Source organism: Melanostigma gelatinosum, assembly GCF_949748355.1.
Source record: "Melanostigma gelatinosum genome assembly, chromosome: 7".
In the NCBI taxonomy this organism is placed as follows: Eukaryota; Metazoa; Chordata; class Actinopteri; order Perciformes; family Zoarcidae; genus Melanostigma; species Melanostigma gelatinosum.
The window spans coordinates 25,217,670-25,244,665 of NC_136640.1; the positions used below are offsets into that span (position 1 = coordinate 25,217,670).

The 26,996-nt window shown below is 43.2% G+C and overlaps 1 protein-coding gene across 1 annotated transcript in view; it reads right to left on the minus strand.

Moving 5' to 3' along the window:
- The window catches only part of LOC306779968 (protocadherin Fat 3-like), a 188,389-nt gene that overhangs the window by 57,331 nt on the left and 104,062 nt on the right, over window positions 1-26,996 (minus strand). Inside the window, exons 3-5 of the mRNA XM_079272102.1 lie at window positions 26,607-26,930; window positions 9,561-9,622; window positions 31-345 (exon numbers count right to left, since the gene is read on the minus strand). Of these exons, the coding sequence (XP_079128228.1) occupies window positions 31-345; window positions 9,561-9,622; window positions 26,607-26,930 (701 nt within the window). The remainder of the gene's footprint in view (window positions 1-30; window positions 346-9,560; window positions 9,623-26,606; window positions 26,931-26,996) is intronic.

Below are 26,996 nucleotides of genomic sequence, written 5' to 3' on the forward strand. Positions count from 1 at the left end.
ATGCCTAATAATTCATGAAGGTATGCATACAGTCAGAATGTCGTAGCTCCCTGCAGTGAAGGCCTTGCGTGAAGATACAACTGCAGTCTTGGGGTCGATAAAGAACTTCCCTTCCTCGTTTCCGTCCACGATGCTGTAGGAGAGGTCGCTGTTGGGCCCTTCATCGCGGTCGTAGGCAAACACCCGATAGATGGGCTCGCCCTTCTTTCTCCGCTCTCTCTCTGGAAGTTTGACCTGGTAGACCTTCTCAGGAAATGTGGGCTTGTTGTCGTTTTCATCCAGGACCTGAACCATCACCCACACTGTACTCTGCCTTGGACTAGGACCACCATCTGACACCAGCACCTGCAGGGGCATTGAGAGATTCAATTCAAATACATACAAAAAAAATGTGTACTAATTCAGGGACTGGATCCTGGATCTGAAGACGCAAGGCCAGGTTAAATCCCAAATCAGGCAGTCTGACAACACAGAGATTTAAATAATGGTGCTTTCAGGTGAAACAGAGGAAATGATCTTGACTTTCGACTATCTGAAGGTAAACAATACATAAAAGTAGGACCAAATAAGCAGAACTGAAACAATTATTAAATGGATGAATTGGTAAACTGCCAGAAATGAATCTGCAACCATTTTGATAGATCTTTAGTTTTTCAAGCAGAGACACAACACTTGTCTGGCTGCTTTCCTCTGGTTTATATAATTATAAACTGAACATCTTTGAGTTTCCAACAAGACATCTGAAGACATCCACTTCGAGAATGGAAAACCATTTATAAGATTCATGACGAAAAGGAAAAAGAAGAAATAGAATGTAATGAAGCTCTAGCGTAAGTTCAGACAGGAAGTCTATACTCTCGCATGCCTAAACCCATAGTTTATCTCCCAAACATCTGCCATCACTCCTCATGCATGCACACAGTATTTCCTTGCTGTCATTGTTCGGGGCTGTCAATCATGATATCAGCTGTCTCGATCAGCTGGTCTCTCTAGCCAATAGCACAACGACACAAGGACATGGTTAGCCTATCATCTTGCTGCTGTCTTTCTTTAAATATCATTGTGTCTCTACCTTCAGTTCATTCAAGCTGCTGTTGCGCAACCCTCCACCTCCCCATCTCCGCGCAATCTTCGCAGATTCATCAACTTCATCAACTCAACATTCTATCAACCTCATCACCACCAGTGTCTGGACTCCACGGGGGGATTTATATTGTTGGCGCTCAGGGCAATCACAGCTCAATCACAAATCTCCTCGTTGAGTTCAAGAGCCAAAAATGTCTGCGTAACTCAATAACTCGTCTGTCACAATAAATGTTAACTACTAATCATTCACTTGTCTCTCCTGACTTCGTAAAACACTTCCACTATTCTACGGTAACCACAGCACCAGTCTGTGTAAATTTTATTTGCTGCTATATTATGTCAGTCTCTGACGAATACGATGAAAAGAAAGGATTAGTCTTCCTATGTTTAGACAGCTCCTTCTGTAGCTGCTAAAATGATAAAGAAGGTAATCACTGCAAGGTGGAGCTAGCCGATAAGAGCTCCCAAGAAGGCTTTTCTCCTTTGTCCGAAATTTCTTTTCATTTTGTCAGAAGTGCAATCACTTTTCGGTTTGTCACAGATTCACGACACAGCAGCAGTACATTGCTCATGCCGGGCTTCATTTAAGCACACCATCTGTCACAGACATGAGGAACTGCAGTGATTGTGAAGAAAGAGTTATCCCTAAAATGGCTTGCCACCCCCTTTGCCTTCGAGAACATAATCATAGGAAATAAGAGAGGAGGAAGAAGAGAAAAACATGTTTATCTGCCTTTGATTCATGAATATAATATTAAAAAAGTGATGCACTCCACTCCGTAAAATGTTTTTTGGTGTGTAAGCTCCTTATGAAAGCAACATCAGAGACTATAAAACAGAGCCACAGTTAATTTTATTGCTTGACTAATGAATTCAATTCAACACAGATAATTGTTGGCCACACACTCGACATCCAGACAAACTTGAGTGCAGTCTGTTAAGTGTGCTCTAGTCCTTGATGAGCAGATCAATGTTTCAGTACATAGCTGCTCACCTATGTCCTTCAAAACTCTAATTGTTTTGTTTCTAAATACCGCTTTGATCAACCATTTTACATCAAGTCAAGAAAAACATATTTACAAGTTCCAGCTATGTCTGCTGCCAATCATTGTATTAAAATGAGACACTGGCAACACAAATCACCTGCTGTTATTAAATCTATTTAAATATGTGGAAAAGATAACACAGTTTTGCCATAATAAACCCGTCTATTGTGTCAGCTTCCTAACCTGCTGGTGCAGAGAAGGAAAATGTCAGTAGAAAATCTGTTCACAAGTCTCCATAGCATCCTAGAAACATTTACAGTTTGCATTGTAGTTGTCTCTATATATATCTGTTGTAGACTCTACTGTGTCGCTGAAGCCACAGAAAACGAAGAGGGTCTAAAGGCCAGCCCATCAATTTAAAAAGAGCAGTGTTTAACCCCTGCTTGTTAGCTGTTACACTGAAAGGCTGTGACAGGGGGTTGATACAGACTGCATGGCAACCAGTGATAATCAGTCAGAGGCTCATCCAGTGGGGCGATGTTAGTCCACTCAAACTGTTCAACCTGCATCCACACACTGCTTGCCATGTGTCAACTTCACTGTATTTGTGTGTGGGTTTTTTGAGACTCCCTGATATCGCCTGATTATCTGTAACCAATCAGAGATCTCCTCCGTTTTCAACCAATCACATGAGACCGCACCCAAGGGGGCACACTCTTGTGTAATACAGAGGTCGGGAACGGGGTGGAAAGAGAACCTAAAGTTGGCTTTTGTGGTCCAAACATTTGACTTGTGCATCTCAGCTAAGTGTTGAAACACGGGCAGATAAGTCTGTAAGATCCCCAAAGAATCCAAACAAAGGGATGGAGGTCACATCCACGATGTTAAGGGAAAAAGAATGTCACCAGCATGTTACTCTTTGACATTAGCTAAGTTGTTACCACTCCTGTAAAATTCACCTAAAACGTGAAGGAAAATCCAAGGTATACCCAAAGTAAATTGAAAGCTGTTCTTGAACCATTGGGAGTGCATGCATGGTTTTGGTCTCTTTTGAAAGGTAACACTCTGACGTTTTTCCCCCAATAGTCAGAATCACTGCAAGTGCTACTGGCATTGACTAATAGAAGTTGGAACACACTGAAATAGGTTTTTATTTCCGCCTGAATATTTCTTTGCAAACAGATGCCTGCAGATGACGATAGCTGGGACTTATTAGCTGGGAAACACAATGGGACCACAGCATGAAGCCTTACCTCGTCCAAGTTCAAATTTGATAACAATACCACAAAAAATTAATATTTTACTAAGGGTATGTCTAGGCCAGAGGTCTTCAACAGGGGGTCCGCGGAGGTACTGCAGAGGGTCCGCGAAATTTTGGTTGATTAGACAAATTACATTTTCTTTCTTAACATGAATCTGTCCATTATTTTAATAGTTCAGTATTGTATGAAAGATAACCGGTATCTTTATGCATGGCAGTGGCACTAATAGGCCATCACTCATTTTCATTTCCACATTTATGTTTAAAATGAAAACATCAGTTTGAATAGCTTGTATGCATGATTATCATGCAATTGCCAGACAATGTTGATATTTGCATTGGTATCAGCTGACAAGGTGTGTTTATAAATGGCAGTGGCATGGCCCCCCTACTCACTGTACCTTACACGTTTAAAATAAAAACATGAATATATGAACCTGTGAATTATTTGAACAGCTTAGTATTGAATGCACAATAAAGAGGTATGTTTATACGGCCGGGGGCATTTGTATTGTGCCGCTAGAGGTGAAATTCTTGGACCGGCGCAAGACGGACGAAAGCGAAAGCATTTGCCAAGAATGTTTTCATTAATCAAGCACTAGGCCCAGTTTAATATAAAACACAATTATACAATATATATAGTCGGGGGTCCCTGCTCCATCTCAGTTTGGGGTCCTTGGGCTGAAAAACATTGAAGACCCCTGGTCTTGGCACTTTCTAAAAAAGGACATTTGGGGACCCATGATAACCATAGTAACATACCTAGGCTGTGTAGAAATGTTGATTCATAATTCAAACTAAAGCTTATTTATGTCTAAATACAGTTATCTATAAGTTATTTCACCATTATTTACTTTCCTAAATTCTCCAAAACTCTCAAAAACCACGGCCGCGGGCGAGCCGTCGGAGTGGTAACAGGTTTCAAACTAAAGCTAGGCTAAGAGGAGACACGATCAGCCTGTATTAGTTCGACATGTTAGTACTATGACAGCTGAGCGAAGTTCGTTAACGCTATCTCAGGCTTACCTTGCCTTCATCATCGTGGATGTAACCTTCAATCCAGTTGCTGTTTTGCTTTCTTTGAATTGTTTTGGGTATCCTTACGGACTTATCTGCCCACATTTAGTTGTTTTAACACAATTCGACCATTTCCCTGTGTTGTGAACGAAGAAGATGAAAACTGAAATGTGATATTAACAACGATATCAAAAATTCTTTAACCTTAAAATTCGAACTAATAAACTGCTCTTAGGACCCCTAGGTCCTAGGTGGTTGGACCCTCAATTTACCATGTGCCTGGATAGACTCACAGCAGATAAGACACAACAGCTTGGTGTCAGTCTTGACCCAAACTGAATTATGAAGTATAAGACCCACATCAGGGCTGAGCCTACAAGCTTTTATGCCACCACCTCTCCTTTTTTACAAGCATCTACATTCCTGCAGGAAAACACAGAGACACATCTAATTGTTAACAAAAGACTTAACGAAACTGAGTTTTGATGCAAAATAACATGCATCTACATTGATATGTTATGCTGAGCTAACATATGTTTAGTAATAGGAAGAGTGCTTTGACATAAACTGATTCCTTGAGATATAATCCACATCAGTGATTAAGTTAGATTTCTATTTCACTCAAATTATATTTACTTAAATACTCATACTAAGCTGTAGATTAAACCTTAAATATGACTATACTTTGATATTAATAATTGAATAAGGTCCTGTCACATAGGTATTTTCTTTTTTAAGTACCGGTATGTTGATTGCCCCAGGTAGATCAGAATACCATCTGCGTAGCAGGCCAATTTGCGTTCCGTCACTTTAATAGTAATTCCTCTAATATCTTCATTTTGTCTGATGTATTGAGCAAGCGCCTCCAAATATAATGCGAAGAGTAGTGGTGACCACGCACAACCCTGTCTTGTACCTCTTTCTAGATTGAAATAGTTTGATAATTATCTGTTGATTTTAATCCTGGTGGTGGGATTGTCATATAATGCCTGAATAGTTTTAATAATTGTCTCATGGAGACCAAAGCTATGAAGGACTCTATAAAGTTAACAGAGTGAAAAGCCTTTTCAGCATCTACGCTTTTTTTGTATTTGATCCATAATGTGTAGTGTCCTTCGTATATTATCTTGTGTTTGGCATTGTTGTATAAACCCTGTCTGATCATTACGTATCAGCATGGGTAAAAACTCCTCTAATGGTCTTGCCATGATGGAGGTGAATAATCTAATCTATATTTAGAACATTCCATTTTATCCTTGCCTTCTTTCGGAATAGCTGAAATTATTGCTTCTTTCCAGCTGGGTGGCGTTTGCGCCTGTTTTAAGTTCAGTGTGGGACGTATCACAGGGATCAGCTCATTGTTTAATTCCTGATGCCACTCTGATCCTGGGGACTTGCTTAATTGTAACCTAATTGCAGATCTTAGTTCATCTTCCGTTATATCTGCCGTCATCCTTCTTTTTTGTTCTTCATTTAAAGTGGGCAACTTTAGAGCATTTAGATAGCTGTCAATTTGGGTTACATCTCCCCCTGGGACATGAGAGTATAGATTTTTGAATTTCACTTCATCGATTTTTTATCACTTTTGTTCTTGGATCCCTAATTCTGTGAATTGTGTTTTCTGCCATCTTCTTTTTCCGTTTCCATGCTCGTATTTTCATTGATTTGGATCTGCATAGTGTCTCTGTTTCAAAAGCATTACGTTTCTCTTGATTTCTTCTGTAGTCAAACTGTTAATTTTGTTCCTAATTCTTCTAATTTCCACTAATGTATCTTGCGCTAAACTCAATTTGTGTTTTTTTTCTAATTCCTTCAGTTTGTTGTACAACTCCTCAAGCATTGTATTCCTTGTTTTCTTCTTATATGAGGATAATGCTGTACTTTTTCATCTTAGGGCAGCCTTTAAAGTATCCCACAGAATGGGAGGTGAAACTTCTCCATTGTCATTGAATTCCAGGTAAAGACTAATCTCTTTTCTAATTTGTTTCTTAACATCCGGATCATTGAGTAAACTTGAATTCATTTTCTATGTACCGGTAGTATTCTTTGTTCTCAAGTTAAAATCAACAGAGAGGTATATGGGTGCATGGTCACTTAGATATATTGTTTATTCTATCCATATCTTTTCCAAATGTTATCAAATAGTCTATTCTTGTGTATAATGAAGGGGGGGGGGGCAGAATAATAAGTGTCATCCCATCTGTTAGGGAAAAGGTCTCTCCATATGTCAATTAAACCAACTTCCTTAAAAAGTGTGTTGACTTTCTTCGATATGGACTTCCTGTCATGAGTCTTCGTACTGGAGGAGTCTAACTTTGGCTGTCGGTGTAAGTCCCCCCCACATATCAAGAGTCCTTCTGTTTCTATTTCATGATATTGGTGTTGTTGGTGATTTGCTGGAAGAAACCTAGATCGCTCCTTGATCGCTTCCTGGGGATGCATATACAGTATATTAAATAGTTTTTCAAACTTTAGTTAGCTTGAAATACATAGGTATTTTCATATATGCATCTTTTACATCCCCGGAGATCTTAAACCAAAATGTAAATGCACACTAATACCATGTCCTAGTAAATCCCTGTTTATTGGATCTATATTTTGTATCTACCTCAGTGTAACAACTGTGGTAGATCCACAATGTTTCTTAAGTTACTGACTCACTAAATATTGTACCTTTATATATTAATTGTGGCAGCTTGAGGTTTACCAAAATCTGCTAATTTGAAATCATCTAAGCTTATAAATAATTTTTGTTGAGATAACAACACAATTATTCTAGTTTCCTGTCATGTCGGCCTGCAATATTTCTCTCAACTAAAGCTCACAGACCACCATCCTGTCTGTTCCAAAAGGGGGAAGCGCCAAACACTGCACCCCTTTCTTAGAAGATAACAGCAAGAATGAGTCAGAAATAATGCTTCTCTACTCTGGACGTTCGACGCTGAAGGGTATCTCCACAACTCTGCAGGCCAAGGGAAGTGAGGGGCAGTTCTGTTCGTCTGCAGTCTCGAAGGCCCACTGCGGTCCGAAACATCTCCACAGGCTGAGAGGACATCCAGCCAGAGTAGCAAGAAGCTGAAGAAGCTCCTTCTTTCACTCTGTTTCTAACGCGCTACAACTGTGACGAACAACTCTCAATCCGGCAAGCCAGATCTCTCCCTTGCTGCTCTGCCGGTCCTGCCTCTTGTTCCGGTCTGGTGTTCCTGACCCGTTGACTACGGCCATTCTGTGCCATCTACATGACCTGCGATGCAATTTTTTAAACTGGCAAAGATGCAATAATGACCCCAACGGTGGGTGATAAGATGATTCAGCATCCCGCTGAGAGAGAGAGAGAACGAGATGAAACGAGGGAAAACGGTTCAAGCAGAACCTCTATGAAAAAGACGACCAGGTCCGAAGATACCAGAGAAAGCGGAGCAAACTGCCCCAGGGCGAGAGAAATTTGTGATTCTTCTTGCCTTTTTGTAAATATGGCAAACGTAATTATATTTATGTAAGACCATTGTCACCATTGTGGTGAGCTGCATGCAGTTGAAAACTCAGTCAAAAAGCTAGTGAGTGATCAACGTAACATGATTCTGTCAAACTACTAGGGGTGTAACGGTACGCGTATTCGTATTGAACCGTTCGGTACGAGGCTCACGGTTCGGTACGCATGACGAACCGAATACGTTTGAATACGTTTTTTTTTTTAACCTTTATTTAACCAGGTAGTCCCATTGAGATTAAAAATCTATTTTGCAAGATGTAAGTAACAATGCAAGATGTAAGTAACAATGCAAGATGTAAGTAACAATATAAGATGTAAGTAACAATATAAGATGTAAGTAACAATACAAGATGTAAGTAATAATACTACATAACATTAAGGAGCAGGTTTTGTTTTTTATGCTTATGTGTTGCTAAGAAGACACCCCAGAAGATGAGTCACTCAGGTATAGTTCCATCATTGTTCAAAGTCAAAGAATAACTTCATGATGTTAGTTGTAATGAATAAATATATTTTAAAATCAAGTACATTTCTCTGGCATTTATAGTTTTCTACTGTACCGAAACGTACCGAACCGTGGCTCCACTGTATCGTACCCTAACCCAACCGTGAGTTTTGTGAACCGTTACACCCCTACAAACTACTGTGTCAAAGGGCATACATATATGAACTTGCATGTACTAAATTGCAGATGTTGAATGAGCGCTAAACTCACACAAACATTACAAAGCAGGGTTCAAAATTCTTGTTTCATTTTGCTGACACAGAGGTTTTTACAGAGGGGATTTTCAATATCTCTTTATATCACTACATAAACCAGCCAATACTGACAATGACCATTAAAAAGGGAATAGCATCTTCTTTGAATTTCGCTATTAACGATATATTCCATTCAATTCAATTTTATTTGTAGAGCCTAATATCACAAATCTGTCTCAGTGGGCTTTACAACATGCTGTCTTTGAACCCTTGCATTGGAAAAGGGAAAAACTCCCCCAAAAACAAACCTCTGAATAAACTTCCAGAATATAAATAGGAATGAATCTGGAAAGTAGTGTAAACGCTACTGAAGTGGAGATTTCACACTCAGAGTCTGAGAAAATTCTCATTTAGAGATATGTATTGTATTCTATACATTACAGGTAACCAGGGTAAAATAATGAACTAACTATAACTGACTATGCGCAGCAACACACCGGTTCCCCCTCAGGTTAACACTGTGAGCTCTGTCTGTACTTTCAATGTAGTTTGCGCCACCAACATGTTGAGTCGTTGAGAAGCAAATGAAATGCTCACTATCTCGGATCTTGCACCTTTAAGTCGAGGTGGAATTCTCACCAACTACTCCATGTATCTCCATATTCAATAAACTTATATTATGTTACAGTAGTTCCATACTTGGCTCACGTGGTGAGGAAACCCCATTCCAATGGCAAATATATATGAACGTGCATGTACTAAATTTCAGATGTTGAATGTTGTCTAAACACAAGGAACCCTTCAGAGCTGTGTCTATCATCTACCCTCTGCTGCCCCTATCACACTGATGTTTTCATTCTTTGTCCTGTATCGCTTATCACACACACACACACACACACACACACACACACACACACACACACACACACACACACACACACACACACACACACACACACACACACACACACACACACACACACACACACACACACACACACAGACACAATGTCCTCACCTCTAAAACGTGTTCTGTTTGTTGTTCACGGTCCAGTTTCCTGGAGGTTGTGGTGATCAGACCTGAGACAGAAAACAGCAAAAAAAACAATTAGATAAAAGACAAACACACACACACACACACACACCGTGGTGCCAGTAAGCCAAATGAGCAGAGTGACATTGTAATTAGTTGTAGGTTTCAGAGATGATGGGTTTTTCTATTAACATTGAATGAGAGAAGGGGAGAGGAAGAAAGAGAGCGAGCAACAGATGCAGTCATTAGTGAGTGTTTTGAATGTTTAACTGAATAATAAAAAAGGGAGAGGAGGGAGGCGTGTTCTTTAGATCTTGCATACGTTTAAATCACAGTATCATCATCATACACTTGGATGCTAACATCTGAACATACTTGAGGAAGATCATTAATATCCATTCAAATAAGATTGGCCGTAAAATAGACCCTTGGACGACCCCTATTGTACAACTAGCATATGACTCTAGTACATTGTTATATGTACTAGAGCTTATTTTCAAGGATTTCATCCAGTACAGGGCATCAACAGATCAATAAAATGTAGACATTTGAAAGTAAAAGATTAGGATTGATCGTGTCAAATCTAAAATCATGCTTCCAACAGCACCACTTTCATCAAGATAACATTTGATATATTTAACAAAACATCTATTTGCTGCGTCTATTAAATGATGCTTTTGGTGTAGAGAAGATTCACCTTCATTTAAATGAGACTAAATTATATAATAAATACAAGCTTTATTGACAGATTTATCAGATATATTTCTTAACAAATCAATATTAAAGACAACTATTGACTAAGATCAAGGACTTTTATTACTGCAGATTCTAAAACATTTTCAATTGTGAAAACTGTTTTTTTTCAGGTTCAGAAACGTTTAATCACACACCAGAATTCTTGGCCAAATACTGTACAAGGATGAATTCAAGATTGTAGCTGTTGGTTATTTATCTTCTATCACTTTTGATTGTTCTTTATTACCAAATGTTGACCTGCTTTACCCTCCTATTAATCTTATTCATATTTTCCTCAACAAATTTGCTAATATCCCAGATTTGTTGATTAGTTGAATACAATAACCATCTTCAGCCTGTCTCAGTTCTTTTACTACTTTGTTTCACAACTCCTGACATTTTCCCTTATGTAATAAACCAGATTGAAGAGCTGACTTCAATGCTATGTCTCTGCTTCATTGACCTCCAATGATACTCATTTAACCAGGGTAGATTATATTTTTGACCTTTTGCAAAATTCATTTTTAGTTCTACTCATTCTGTCCAGATGGCTTTTCTGTCATCAGTAGAACAACAGTAGAACGTCATTCCAGGTGGAGTACTTTAATTTATCCCAGATGGACTGACTAAGTTTGGCATATAACATCAAAAATCGTCATCAAAAAAAGGTCGCTTTCGCCTGACTTCCATCAACATACCGGCTGTGCCGCACACCAGATCCCTGCTACACGCCATTCACAAACAGATACAGTGCTCACTTTCTCCTTTTGTCTCGTTGCTTTTTTCTTCTCTGAGCACTTTTTATGTCGTTTTTGATTGTAGTTATTTATCATGAAGTTTGGAGTAAAGAGCAAAGTTTGGACATCAGTGCACTGTTTCACTGTAAAGTATCCTGTCATGCAAAGTCAACCCCCAAAGGAATATCCACAGGAATATTCCTGGAGTACATGTGCTGTTTATCACTGACTTTACTTCCCACACTGAATCGTCTTTTGTTTTTGTTTTTCTAACTTCTATAGGGTCTAGCCGAGAACAGCTAGATCATGGGTCACGAATAGGCGGACCGCTTCTGAGTCCAGACCCAGACGCTGTTGTCTCCAGAACTGGACCTATAACTGATAGATAATTGAGAATTATTAAATTGTGATGAAGCGCTTCTATTTTAACCGGCGCAGCTTTCATAGCCTTTACGTCACTCGTTCAGCGGTCCAGGAAACACACCGACCAATTACATGCGTTGTAAATCATCTTGTCACGGCTCTGCTGTGACCTCAGCTCGTGTCGGTGTCTCCCCTCTGTGTTCTCTGTCAGTGTGTGTGTATGGCATGGGCATGGCTTCAATCATCCGGCGTGGGCCCCTCTGAGGTTTACCTCGTCTCAACAGTTAGTTTGCTTGTGTTCCCGATCTGCAACTAACTTGTGTTTTTCTTGTGCTCCAAGATTCCCGTGCCGCGTCGCCGCCCAGCCGTTGCCAATCACACCGCCTCACCTTTCTACCTGCATGTTCCACCGGCTCCACGAACAACTAAATAAATCCTTTTATCTCACCTACCCTGTTGTCCCGGTGTCTGCGCATGGGTCCAGAATAACCAACCGTAACACATCTCACGTGATGCTACTCAGCCAATGAAATACGTGCGTTCCGATAAGTGTCGCCCTCACAACTTAAATATATACAGGACTAAATAATGGCCAAGTTAGACATTACTGTGATGTCCCGGACCTTTGCATGAGGAAATTCTCTCTGACTGGACCTCGCTGAATAATAATTGAATACGCCTGAAATAGATGGAATGAAGAAATGGTATGATAATGTTACCTAATGTTATTAGACAAATAAAATCTCGAACTCAACAGTCCATAATACTCTTAATATTTAAAGAAACCTGAAAATGGAAACTAATGAAATAAATGGGCATGGTAAATAAATGATTCAAAACAAATATATCAGTAGAATTGATCACTTCTTCTCGTACGCATGTAGGTGTTTATGAATACACAAATGTAGCTCTTTTGGGGTATGATACTCCCTCAGGTGCCCTCCTCTCTCTCTCAAATTCATATCACACACTTAAGACACATCTAACATGTTGAGGAATTAGAAAAGGAAGTGGGGGCCCAAACACATTTTACTATGGGCCCAAAAAAGGCTTAGGCCCAAATGTCAGAGCCGCGGTCCAACCTTTTAATGATATTGATCAATACTGACACTGAGCAAACAAAACAAACAAACAGAACATTTTGGTAAAAAAGAAAAGTGGAGAAGCTGTACGGAATGGGTCATGTAAAGGAGGGTAGGGTGCGGGGTTAGCAGGTGGAGGGTAGGGTGCGGGGTTAGCAGGTGGAGGGTAGGGTGCGGGGTTAGCAGGTGGAGGGTAGGGTGCCGGGTTAGCAGGTGGAGGGTAGGGTGCGGGGTTAGCAGGTGGAGGGTAGGGTGCAGGGTTAGCAGGTGGAGGGTAGGGTGCAGGGTTAGCAGGTGGAGGGTAGGGTGCCGGGTTAGCAGGTGGAGGGTAGGGTGCCGGGTTAGCAGGTGGAGGGTAGGGTGCGGGGTTAGCAGGTGGAGGGTAGGGTGCGGGGTTAGCAGGTGGAGGGTAGGGTGCGGGGTTAGCAGGTGGAGGGTAGGGTGCAGGGTTAGCAGGTGGAGGGTAGGGTGCGGGGTTAGCAGGTGGAGGGTAGGGTGCGGGGTTAGCAGGTGGAGGGTAGGGTGCAGGGTTAGCAGGTGGAGGGTAAGGTGCCGGGGTTAGCAGGTGGAGGGTAGGGTGCAGGGTTAGCAGGTGGAGGGTAGGGTGCGGGGTTAGCAGGTGGAGGGTAGGGTGCGGGGTTAGCAGGTGGAGGGTAGTGTGCCGGGGTTAGCAGGTGGAGGGTAAGGTGCCGGGGTTAGCAGGTGGAGGGTAGGGTGCAGGGTTAGCAGGTGGAGGGTAGGGTGCGGGGTTAGCAGGTGGAGGGTAGGGTGCAGGGTTAGCAGGTGGAGGGTAGGGTGCCGGGGTTAGCAGGTGGAGGGTAGGGTGCAGGGTTAGCAGGTGGAGGGTAGGGTGCGGGGTTAGCAGGTGGAGGGTAGGGTGCAGGGTTAGCAGGTGGAGGGTAGGGTGCAGGGTTAGCAGGTGGAGGGTAGGGTGCGGGGTTAGCAGGTGGAGGGTAGGGTGCGGGGTTAGCAGGTGGAGGGTAGGGTGCAGGGTTAGCAGGTGGAGGGTAGGGTGCAGGGTTAGCAGGTGGAGGGTAGGGTGCAGGGTTAGCAGGTGGAGGGTAGGGTGCAGGGTTAGCAGGTGGAGGGTAGGGTGCGGGGTTAGCAGGTGGAGGGTAGGGTGCGGGGTTAGCAGGTGGAGGGTAGGGTGCAGGGTTAGCAGGTGGAGGGTAAGGTGCCGGGGTTAGCAGGTGGAGGGTAGGGTGCAGGGTTAGCAGGTGGAGGGTAGGGTGCAGGGTTAGCAGGTGGAGGGTAGGGTGCGGGGTTAGCAGGTGGAGGGTAGGGTGCAGGGTTAGCAGGTGGAGGGTAAGGTGCCGGGGTTAGCAGGTGGAGGGTAGGGTGCAGGGTTAGCAGGTGGAGGGTAGGGTGCAGGGTTAGCAGGTGGAGGGTAGGGTGCGGGGTTAGCAGGTGGAGGGTAGGGTGCGGGGTTAGCAGGTGGAGGGTAGTGTGCCGGGGTTAGCAGGTGGAGGGTAAGGTGCCGGGGTTAGCAGGTGGAGGGTAGGGTGCAGGGTTAGCAGGTGGAGGGTAGGGTGCGGGGTTAGCAGGTGGAGGGTAGGGTGCAGGGTTAGCAGGTGGAGGGTAGGGTGCCGGGGTTAGCAGGTGGAGGGTAGGGTGCAGGGTTAGCAGGTGGAGGGTAGGGTGCGGGGTTAGCAGGTGGAGGGTAGGGTGCGGGGTTAGCAGGTGGAGGGTAGGGTGCAGGGTTAGCAGGTGGAGGGTAGGGTGCAGGGTTAGCAGGTGGAGGGTAGGGTGCCGGGGTTAGCAGGTGAAGCCGAGTGTGAAGAGGTGGGTTTTGAGGGCTTGTTTGAATGATGGTAGGGAGGGAGCCTCACGGATGTGGATGGGGAGGGCGTTCAGAGGGGAGGTGCAGCGGCTGAGAAGGCCCTGTCACCCCAGGTCCGGACCTGAGGCAACAGGTTGGGGCGTGGAGGGGGAGGAGGTCTGACAGGTAGGGAGGGGCCAGGTTGTTTAGGGCTTTGTAGGTGGTGAGTAGTATTTTGAAGTCTATTCTGTATTTGACCGGGAGCCAGTGGAGGTTGCGAAGGACCGGGGTGATGTGATCGTCGCGGCAGGTGGAAGTGAGCAGTCGAGTGGCAGAATTCTGAACATATTGGAGTTTATTGATGATTTTGTTGGGAGAACCATAGAGCATGCTGTTGCAGTCGTCGAGTCTGGAGGTTATGAGGGCATGGATGAGAATTTCGGTGGTGGCAGAGGACAGGGAGGGTCGGAGGCGTGCAATGTTCCTGAGGTGAAAGAAGGCAGTCCTGGTGATGTGGTTGGCGTGGGGTAGAAAAAAGAGGGTGGGGTCGAGGATGATACCGAGGTTGCGGACCTGGGTGGAGGGGGTGATGATGGAGTCATCAATGATGAGTATTATTTATTGCAGTTGAGTTTGAGAAAGTTCTGTTGCATCCATGATTTTATATGAGTGAGACAGGTGGTGAGAGTGGAGTGGGTGACTGAGGTGATGGTCTTGGAGAAGTAGAGTTTATGCTACATTACACATCAGACTGACATGCTAACAAGCCAGGAGCATCTGACTCCAGTCCCTGCATCTGTTAGTGCCAATTTATTAGCCTTAACAAGGAAGAGGATGTGACAGCACTCAACACACACACACACGCGCACAGTGGGTCTATCAACTACTGTCTCTCTGTATGCATCCAGCTGCTGTGTCACAGCATCAAAGTCACAAATGACAATACACACATACAAAAACCCACAACATCTCAGACACAGCATGTTTTCACTCAGCAACACGTACACACCCACACTCACTAATAAACACATCAAGACCGTAAGACATCAGTGCATGTTATTATAAAAACACCCACACACATGCTTGCACTTCTTAGATGCTGAAGAAAATATTGCAAAATTAGAGTAAACTCACACACAATTCATTCACCTCACCACACAAAGACACACCATCTGTTGTGAAGTAACCCGCCCTCCCCCCTTCTGACAGAAACCTAATTTACAAAAACCAACAACATTCCGGCATCATCATGTTGCATCATTGCATGTTATGAGTGTTTAGTTCTCAGCAGCTGTCCTGTCTGCATTAGCATTTCACGAGCTGGACTCCAATAAACACTAATTAGGACACGCACGTGTGTATATATACGTGCGTGTGAGCATTTATTTATAGTCCCACATGTCTGTATGTATGTACATCTGTGTTTGATTCGTACTACGTTTTCGTTTTTCTTTGACAAATCAACTTTCTTTAATAAATATAAGTCATCAGTGCTGCTTCCTTTTGTGTGCGTGGAGGGAGAGCAAACACTATTTTGACCGCAGTGAAAAAAAGTACTTGTCAGCATCAGGATACCAGAGACACCTGCCAGAGCATCCCATCTCACACTCTCTCTCCTCCAACATGATCAATCAGGGGCAGGACTCCTATTCATTCAGGCACATTCAGGCACTCACGTGCCAGAGTCATCCAGCCTATTTTTCTAAGAACAACATGCACGACTCTGCTATTACTCCAGCTGCTAACATCATAGACTTCGCCAAATATCTGGCCCGCAGAGAGTTAGTAACCACAGGGCTCAGTAAATTCGATGATTGCCCCAAGAGCTTCAGAGCATGGCAGTCTTCCTTTTTCAATGCAACTCAAGGCTTAGAGCTAACAGCCAGTGAAGAGTTAGATATGTTGGTAAAATGACTTGGAAAATAAATTTCTGAACACATTAAGAGAATTCGAGCCGTCTACGTTACCAACCCACAAGCCGCACTTCAGTTGTCTTTGACTGGACTTCAAGAGTGCGATGCAACCCCTGATGTGATCGAGAATGCAATATTTAAGCAGACAACCTTCCTCGTCTCACGTCGAAAGAAAATATCAAACTAAGAGAACTTAGTGATTTACTCATGGAGCTCCTTTCTGCCAAAGAGGATGGTTACTTACCTGGTCTTAGTTACCTTGACACACCCCGTGGCATTAAACCAATCGTAGAAAAGTTGTCCCCCAATCTAGAAGAAAAATGGCTTTCTGCTGGTTTGAGCTACAAAGAACGCTGTAGTGTTTGCTTTCCATCATTCTCTTTCTTTGCTGACTTTCTACACAGTCAAGCCAAGACCAGAAACGATCCGAGCTTTGTTTTAACAGAGAGCAGCCGCACTCATTACCACAGTGAGAGACTGATAAACAGGCAAGATGGTATGCAGGCTGCTCTATCGGTCCATAAGACCGACGTGTCCACTACAGCAGAGTCTAGCTCAATGCATGGAGCTCAGACAACTAAAAATGGCAGTAACGATGCAGCCAAGTACTGCCCACTTCAGAATTAGATCAGAATCAGAATCACAAACCGTTTATTGCCATTGTATGTTGAACATACAAGGAATTTTACATGACGGGAGGTGCGTAACATTTAACAACAATCAACAATGCAAAGTTGAAACAAATTAAATTTACAGAAAATATAAGATAAAGTAAAATATAAATAAAGTGAAATATAAGATAAAGTGAAATATAAAATAAAGTAACTAAACGCCGTCATGTCTGGTTCATAATATTGTCCAGAGGAGCTCTGTGGATTGTATCGAGCTGTATTCACTGTCTAGCAAGCCACCGGTCGCTGTTTACTACAGCTGTAGGAACACAAAATAAACTGATTTGGCTGTGATTCAACGGCAATAAACCGACAAAAGGGACTCCGAAATAACTACATAATGATGCCGATTTGTACTTGTCTTCTCCGACAAAAAGGGACTCCGAAATAACTACGTAATGATGCAGATTTGTACTTGTCTTCTCCGACAAAAAGGGACTCCGAAATAACTACGTAATGATGCAGATTTGTAGGTTACTGGTCTTCTCAATGGAGCTCTGATGGATCGGTGCTAGGCTATGCTAACATCGTAGCAGCTCCACCAGCACTCAATAACGTCACGTAGACGTAAATACGGCAGCGTCTATTCATTGTTTGTACCGTATGGTTTACACACACACACATGCGTACACATAGTTTGGTCCGGTCTCTGTTGATATGAGGTATCGTAGAGCTCTGCTTGAGCAGTGGGCTGACAGGGGAGGTCCGCACACTGCTCAAGGCTCGCGACACCGCCTTCAGAGCTGGAGACCCAGCTGGGCTGGGAGCAGCCAGGGCTGACCTGTGCCGTGGCATCAGGAAAGCTAAACGACTGTACACCAGGAAAATCACAGGACATTTCAAAGACAGCAGGGACTCACGGAGCCTGTGGCAGGGCATTAGGACCATAACGGACTACAAACTACCGCCACAGACCTGTGACAGTCACACCTCCCTGCTTAACAACCTCAATGGCTTCTTTGCACGCTTCGAAGCACAGAACAACACACCTGCGCAGAAAACCACCCCCCCCACCGACGACCAGGCTCTGTGCCTGTCCCCAGCCAGTGTGAGGAGCACACTGCTGAGGATTAATACCCGCAAGGCTGCGGGACCTGACAACATTCCTGGTCGTGTGCTGAGGGACTGCGCAGAGGAGCTCACGGATGTCCTCACCGACATCTTTAACACCTCCCTGAGCCAGGCTGTTGTTCCCACGTGCTTCAAGGAAACCACCATCATTCCTGTGCCGAAGAAGTCATCTCCAGCCTGCTTCAACGACTACCGCCCCGTCGCACTGACTTCTACCATCATGAAGTGCTTCGAAAGGCTGGTCATGAAGCAGATCAAATCCACCCTTCCTCCCTCCCTGGACCCGTTTCAGTTTGCTTACCGAACTAAACGGTCCACAGAGGATGCAATCTCCTCCGCTCTACACCCAGCCCTCACACACCTGGACACTAAGAACTCCTACGTCAGAATGCTGTTCATAGATTTCAGCTCAGCATTCAATACAATCATCCCCCAGCAGCTTGTGTGTAAGCTTACAGACCTGGGCCTCAGCCCCTCTCTCTGCAACTGGTTGTTGGACTTCCTCACAGAGAGACCACAAGCTGTTCGGGTCAACAACAACACTTCGAACACACTAACACTGAGTACGGGGGCCCCCCAAGGTTGTGTGCTCAGCCCCCTTCTCTTCACCCTGCTGACCCATGACTGTAAACCCAACTACAGCTCCAACCACATCGTGAAGTTCGCTGACGACACTACCGTGGTAGGTCTCATCAGCCACAACGATGAGACTAACTACAGGAAGGAAGTGAACCAGCTGGTCCGTTGGTGCCAAAATAACAATCTCTTCCTCAATGTGGGGAAAACAAAGGAGATTGTTGTTGACTTCAGGAGAACCCACTCCCAACCCCCCCTCCCTCTGACCATCAATGGTGCTGCTGTGGAACAGGTGAGCAGCACCAAATTCCTGGGTGTGACAATCACAGATGACCTCACCTGGAACAGCAACACCACTGCACTGGCAAAGAAGGCCCAGCAACGCCTGTACTTCATCAGGAAGCTCAAGCGAGCAGGAGCCCCCCCCCCCATCATGCTCTCATTCTACCGAGGCGCCACTGAGAGCATCCTCAGCAGCTGCATCACGCTGTGGTTCGGAAGCTGCACCGCCTCCAACCGCAAGAGCCTGCAGCGCATTGTGAACTCTGCCCAGAGGATCATCGGAGTCTCACTCCCTACACTACAGGACATTTACAACACCCGCCTCACCCGCAAAGCACTCGGCATTGCGGGTGACCCCACCCACCCCTCCAACAGCCTCTTCAGCCTCCTGCCTTCAGGGAGAAGGTTCCGCAGTCTCCGTTCGAGCTCTACCCGGCTGAGGAACAGCTTCTTCCACCAGGCGGTCAGGATGCTGAACTCTCTCCCTCCCTCTCTCCTCTCGCTCCCCCTCTCTCCCCCCCTGCCATCTCTCCCCTGACCTCTCTACCCTCCCCCTCACCCACCTTTCCCCACTGCCTCAAATGGAACATACCAGGACATCTACTCCCCCTCACACCCCTTCCCTCATCCAGCACCAGTCACTTTTTATCAGCACCAGTCACTTTTTATCAGCACCAGTCACTTTTTATTCTCTGCTGCTACTTGTTTAATCCTTTATCTAGGCCCTTATGTTCTTAACTTTATTCTATTTTATTCTATTATATGTTATATGTTCATGTCTATATTACACTGTGGGACTGCGAGAAACGGCATTTCGAATTTTCTGTATGCATAACACATGTGGAAACTTTGACAATAAAGTGAACTTTGAACTTTTGAACTTGAACTCTGGGTGAACACAGACAGCTACAGGATTTATTTCCTGATTCAACAACGGCAGGAAGTCAGTGATGACAGGCGGAGCAACTCAACGCTGATAGGCTATCGAGCCACAGGACCAAGACCTCACGACACATGAACAGTTTCTTCCCGTCGGCAGTCGGGCTCATTAACAGAGCCCGGGACCCCCACTGACTCTGTCATCCCCAGGACAATTTCTTACCGGTCACTCCCCCGCACATCCCTTCTATCACACTCGACACTTTCACACTACACTTACATCTCACTTGTTTATAGTCCTGTTATCTGTTTGTTGTTGATAGTCCTGTTATCTGTTCGTTTGTGCACTTTATCTTATATTTCACTTAATTTTATATCTCTCTGTAAATTTTAATGTTTCTACTTGCACTGATTGTTGTTGATTGTTTGCACCTCCCGTCATGTCAAATTCCTTGTATGTTCAACATACCATGGCAATAAACGGTTCTGATTCTGGTTTACAGGACCAGACGTCCTTCACAAACCACTTCCGCCTGATACAGATGAGTCTATTGAGCTGGTGGATCCTGAAACAGATGTAGATGTGAGACCTCAACTGACCACCCTTGCTCCTCACATAAGTGAAGGTAAACTTACTACAGAAAGGTTCCAACGTTTCTCCACTTGGGACTCTTTGCTGAGAGCAGTTTCCTTGATCCATCAAACTCATTCACTCAAGTCGGACTTGACAGACGCATGCAAAAGATGGCATCAGTGCAACAAACCACGTACTCAAGAAGAGTTGACAAAAGCGAAGCTGGTTATACTCAAAAGGAGGCTTTCGAGGTCAATGTGAACATAAGGCATAAGGTTTATATTTATGTTATTCATATTGCACTCAATTAAGACGTTTTGTATTTTCTTTTCTATTTTCACTCCGATTCAACGTTGTCAACCTGATTTAATGTGTATGAAGTCAATAAAGGAGCAAGCACGCTCGCATTCCTGGCTCTTGAAAAGGAGTTTGGCTGGCTGTTTATCTATGTTAACACTTTGGAAGTAAAACACAGAGAGAGAACAGTCAAATCTAATCCTGAACTCGAAGTAAACTGTTGGAAAACAGAAGCTCCGACTGGGCCAGTGGATGAAGTCTAAACTACTGCTCGAACACTTTGTCCTACTGTAATTTGCTTTTTAATTTGATTTTTTTAGGGCTGATAAAGCCGCTGGAAGTGCTGCTCGCAAAGATTTCAAATAATAGTTTTCCTCCTGGGCATTAAGCCAGTAGTAAGGCAAGGCAAGGCAAGGCAAGTTTATTTGTGTAGCACATTTCAACAACAAGGTAATTCAAAGTGCTTCACATAAAACCATTAAAAGCATCAAAACATAAGGCAAAAGAAAAGGAGATTTAAAAACAATTAAAGAAACAGTGTAAGAAATAAAATTCAGTAGTAAAAAGTAAAGGAGATTTAAAACATACATTGAAACAATAATTGATGTCTCCCTGAGACATTGCGCTGCACGCAATCAACCATACACTGCCACAATTCTGCAATTACTCGCACACAAACCACGTCTGGAAAAGATCTCTGCCGATCTGCGTTTTATAGTGTACGCCTTGCACGAACTCGGTCCCGGAGGAAATGGCGACATATTGTGCACTTTCTAAATTTGAATCGATGTCTCCCTGAGACATTGCGCTGCACGCAATCAACCATACACTGCCGCAATTCTGCAATTACTCACACACAAACCACGTCTGGAAAAGATCTCTGTCGATCTGCGTTTTATAGTGTACGCCTTGCACGAACTCGGTCCCGGAGGAAATGGCGATATATTGTGCAGTCCTTTTAAAACCATTAAAAGCATCAAAACATAAGGCAAAAGAAAAGGAGATTTAACAGCAATTAAGAACAGTGTAAGAAATAAAATACAGTAGTAAAATGCAGAAATAATAAGTAGTAGAATAATAAGATGCAGAATTGAACTGCTCAACAGCTGCTAATTTAGACAACAAGATCAGCAACACGTAGCAAAAGATATCGGTTTTAAAACAAAAACGTCGTAGTGTGGATGTAGCCTTAGGACCCTCTGAAAACCTCAAGATCAAAATTTCGGGAGTTCCCTGGAAAGATCATTAGAAAATGATTTGTCGCCTTCATTTGTCTCTAAAAATTCCCTTTAAAGCTTTCTAAAGGTGACCTTCTGCTGTAATGGGCAGTAACCAATAAACCATTACAAACAAAGCCCATGCTCTCAAACTGCCTCATGAGTAATAGCTCATTGGTTTACACTTAACACTGATGCCCCACTTTCTCATGACATGCATCAACATCCTGTTTCAAAACACAATTCATCATAATAATGAAGAAGTTGTGGGAACTATAAGCATCTCCTGAGCCAAATTAAATATGTAAAAATTGGATTTTCGTGACAGTTTGCCCCGGGACTTATTTATTTGCTACAGGATGTCAGGGAGTCAGGAACTGTATAAATATGAAGATCTAGCCACCTGCTGATGTTTTGCAGATATCCAAGGTATCCAAGACCCGAGCAATGAACTTACGGGTCCATATTATATTAATGTGGGTTTAATTGGGTCGAGTAAGCTCCCGTTGTATTCCTGCAGATCTCAGGTCTGTTTGTTAAAATGTCTAATAGTACATCTATGAAGACTCTCTATCAGCTCTGATCATGTAGTGCATGCAGCTAACCCGGCAAACATTTTCGGTTATTTAATGTTGCACTATGTGGCTGAAATAAATGATCTTTGTTTGACAACTTGTAAATTATTAGCAAAAACTCATTGTGAAGTGACATTAGATAAATAAAACATGTAAAAAATGGAGTTGGTATGTTGAGGATTAAAAAAAGAGACAGCACATTGTTACATGATTTATTATTAGTACATGAGAAGACAGAAGAGATGAGGCACATGAAGAAGACGAGGGGAACAAGATATGGAGAAATGACGAGCAGTGATGAAGTGGAAATACTTAAATATATGGGAACACAAATCTCACACAATGGAACACATCAGTGAATGTGTGTGTGTGTGTGTGTGTTGATTACCATATAGATAGGATTACTGAAGCCTGTGTGATGAATGAAGGGCTTAAGGCTTCCGCAATACTGACAATTTACTTACAGAGTAAACATACACAGAAGGAGGTGGGTTGACAGCAGAGGATTATAAAGGTCAATGACACAAAGTGATGGCCCAACTGGCTCAATTCACACCAACCACTTTCCGCTGTACAAGGTAATGATGATGGGGAAGCTAGATTCAGTGATTGATTGATTATGATAACTTATTAATAAATCAGAAAGAGAGAGAGAGACGAGTAGTTGCTTTAGATGAATGGGTGGAATAGTTGCAAATTCTAAGCAAAGAGATCTTGACTAAAGAAAAGATAAAAATAGCAACAGCCAATTCGCGTATATCTGCCCTCTCTCCACCCCGCGATGTTTGTGCAGAACAAACTGTGTGAGGCAGCGGGCAGAGGGGATGTATAAGTTCATGTTTCGAGACCTTGTTGCAGTTGTTTCTCCCAGCATTCCAGAAAACTGGAACTGTTGATGGTCTTCAGGACTGTTAACATCACATGTGCAAATGAGAGGGATAATAATAAATACTATACTAGGCAAACTGAGATGTAGATATTATTTTATAGTCCTAATCTTCAGATTTTAGTGTAGAACAGCTCTGAGGTCATTCTCTGTACATCTTCTCATCCAAATGTAGCATTTATTTTATCCTTCCGTTTCTTTCCCTTTTTATCGCGCAGTGCAGTGTAAGTCAGAAAGACAGACTTATTGATCAATGTCCATGTCTGATTTGGTACAGGAATATACTGGAATTTGTGTCCTCACAGGATTTCAACAGTTTGGCATAAACGTAGTGATAGAGTATCATTGTGTTAATTTCTGCTTCTACTCGGTAGTATATATATATATATATATATATTTTTTTTTTTTACCTTTATTTAACCAGATAAGTCAATTGAGAACCAGTTCTCATATACAATGACAACCTGGCCAAAAAAGCAGCAACAGGAGGCAAGTCATTACAAACGGGGGCGAAAGTGGCGAAGTGGATAGCAGGGCCGTCCTTCAGAGGATCGGCAGTTTGATCCCCGGCTCAGGCTCCACTAGTTGCTTGTTGTGTCCTTGCGCAAGACACTCAACTCCAAAATTGCTCCTGTAGATAGCTGTGTCTACGTTGTAGAATTGTGATAGAATCTGAATTGTGAGTGGCTTTGGATAAAAGCGACAAATGTAAAACATAGAAACATCTCAATCAATCTTCTATAAAAATTACAACATCATAACATAATATGTACAATCTATAAAAACAGTGTTCCGGTAGAAGCAAACTCAGAAGCAGTTACAGTGATCAGAGATCGTTTGTAATTAGAAAGAGGGTAACGGAATGAGGGTGTGGAGTTTTAGCTTCTTTTGCAACTCGTTCCAGTCGCTTCGAGCATCAAACTGGAACAAGAAACGGCCGAAGCTGCGGACTTTTGGAATGACCATGTTGATGAAATTGCTGGAGCGTAAATTGCAGTTACTGTTACTGAGAGTGGGGGTTTTACCAATCATAGTTTTACAGATGAACTGATACCAGTGGATTAATCTGCGGGTATGGAGTGATGGCCAGTTGACTCAAGAGTACAGATGAGTTGCAGTGATGAGTGTTGAAAGGCCACCGGTGACTAAGCAGATGGTGGTATGGTTTGGTCTGCCTTTGCAGAGTGGGTAAAGGAGGTTTTGTTATGGTACAAAAAAACTATTCCTGATCTAACGTTGGAAAGCAGTAAGTTTATGTCCATGTTAAAGGTGAGCGAACTGTCTAGCCCGGTGTTTTTCAGCCTTTTCTGAGCTGCGGTACTTTTTTTTTTTGACCACCACTCATACTAGGCTTTTCATCTGGGTTAGAATTTTGTCCAGGCCTAGTTCTGGCATGGAAGAGTATTTAATCACTTAGCCAGACACTATATTGCAGGATCAGACGCTCAACAATGCCTTTGCCAAGTCAACAAAGTCAACAAACACAGCCACACGTTCCTATCGATGGCACATATGATGTCATTTAACACTTTAAATGTTGCAGAGATACCCCCATTACAGGTTCTAAAGCCAGACTGCACGGAGGTGAGAATACTGTGGGACTCCAGGTGATGGGTAAGCCGTTTGTTGACCAAGTTGGGTTTGTGCTCCCCTCTGACTGCTATAACTACACAATGTGTGTGTTGGTGAAAACACTCATGTGTGGATAATCCAGTTTAGGTAGGTTTCAGCTAGTCTTCAGGTCCGTCTCCACGACCATCATTAAAACACCAAATGAGGGAATTTCTTTTGAAAGAATAATACTCATCCCTCCAGAGTTCCACACTCACAGAGAATCAATGACGAGCAGCCCTGAGGCAGTTCTGGAGGTTCGTGGTGGAACAACACCTCACTAACGCACTTAAGGTCGGTTTGTCGAAGAAGAGCTCCTGCTCTTTAGTGGTTTCATAACAATTATATCAGACGGTGAGAAATTCCAGACTGCTCACTGACAGTTACACTTTGCAAAGACTACGCGTCTTAGTTTGTTTGCTCTGGTCCGAACCAGTGACCAATTTGTTACAATGTTGCATATTGCCTTGAGTTTGGATTGCGTTAGGGTTAAACGGCAGCATTAACAAGCGGACCACAATTGATGATGCGTGAGTAAGAATTTACATGCTGAAAAACTTTGGGAAATAAACAAAGAGTAAAAGAAGTGCAGACTTCTGTTACAGAAATAACAATGGAGGGACCACAAACAATGAGGATGTTGGTTTGTAACAAGGTCTCATTCCCGTATTTGGTCCGCACCCAAGAGCAACCTCTCCAAACGACCAGCAGCAAACAGTCCTGTGTTTGATTCAACTGAATTAAACAAGGCAGGTGTGAAAACGCTCTTGAAGGTACACCTTTTCAACATCTGGCTAGAAGTTGTCTCAAAACTCCTCCGGAGGTGGTTTGACAGTTTCAATAAGTTACTCATGGGCTTTTTTAAGATCAGGTAGCTATTTCATCCATACAAGACGCATGAGATGACGAAGTGTAAATAGGGGCGAAGACTTTGCATCAAAACCGTATCTAGATTATTTTATAATGTTGAATTTCATCGTAGTTTTGGCTTTGAAATGTTGCTTTTATGTACTTTAAACCTCGTCTTCATCATTGGCACAAAAGTTGTCAACTCATATTTTGTGTCATTGCACGGGATCAGAGAAAACAGCCTGATCAGAGTTATACCTTACAGTAAAATAACATTTCATATCTCTTACTTTTATTCACTGTATTCTTTTATAGTCTTCTTTATTCCTGTAACCTCTGTGTTGAGAGAAACTATTTGTCATTGATGTACGTATTATTTATGTATGTATTCTGATTTAAAGACTCTTTTCCAATGAAAGTAGACAGCAGCACTAGCTCCAACAGACTGGAAATGTAGAGAGAAAGTCTCCATGTCTTTATCACTGACAGCCTGTCCTTTCAGGCCTCCCTCCAAAGGCACTTCCCAAAATTATCATTATGAATGAATGTGAACAACAAACATGGCTACTCACAGCTCTCTCTCAGAGCCCCCCATGGGACTCTCCACGCACCCCATGGGACTGACAAAGAATACATAACTTAGGTGCTGACTTTCAATGTCCCTTTTCCTTCCTTGTTAGCTATTAGTACTTCTCTGGTTTGTGAGATAATTCTACAATTTTGTTGTGAATAAAACTCATCTGAACAGGCCAGTTAATTGAACCTGAAATATTTTTTTTTTGGTCAACATAGCCACACAGTCACTTAGACTGAAACTACCATCTCCTATGTTAGCTACTTTGACCCGACACTCAGTCTAAAAGAAGGACATTCATAATCTTCAGCAGTTTGTCAACATTCTACTCAACCTGGACATTGCCTTTCACCCACACAGACAGACACACTATTACTCACCAGTGCGGGTGTTGACAGTGAAGAAGTTCTGTGGATTTCCACTGATGATGCGGTAGTTGAGCCTGTCAGCGGCTGCAGGGGGTGAGGCATCAGGGTCCTGGGCCTGGATCTGGATCAGAGAAACATCCCGTGGAGAGTTCTCAGGGACTGAGGGCCGGTACAGTGGCTCTGAGGTCAGCGGGGCGTTATCATTAACATCCTCCACCTGGATGAACACCTCAATAGTCGCAAACTGGGGAACAACACCATGGTCGCTGGCATACACTGTTAACCAATAAGAGTCCTTGGTCTCACGGTCCAACATATCCGTAGTGTAGATCACCCCTGGTGGAGGAAGAGACAAACGGAGCAATTACTTTCTGGGTATTTAACTCGGTTTCATTTTTCATT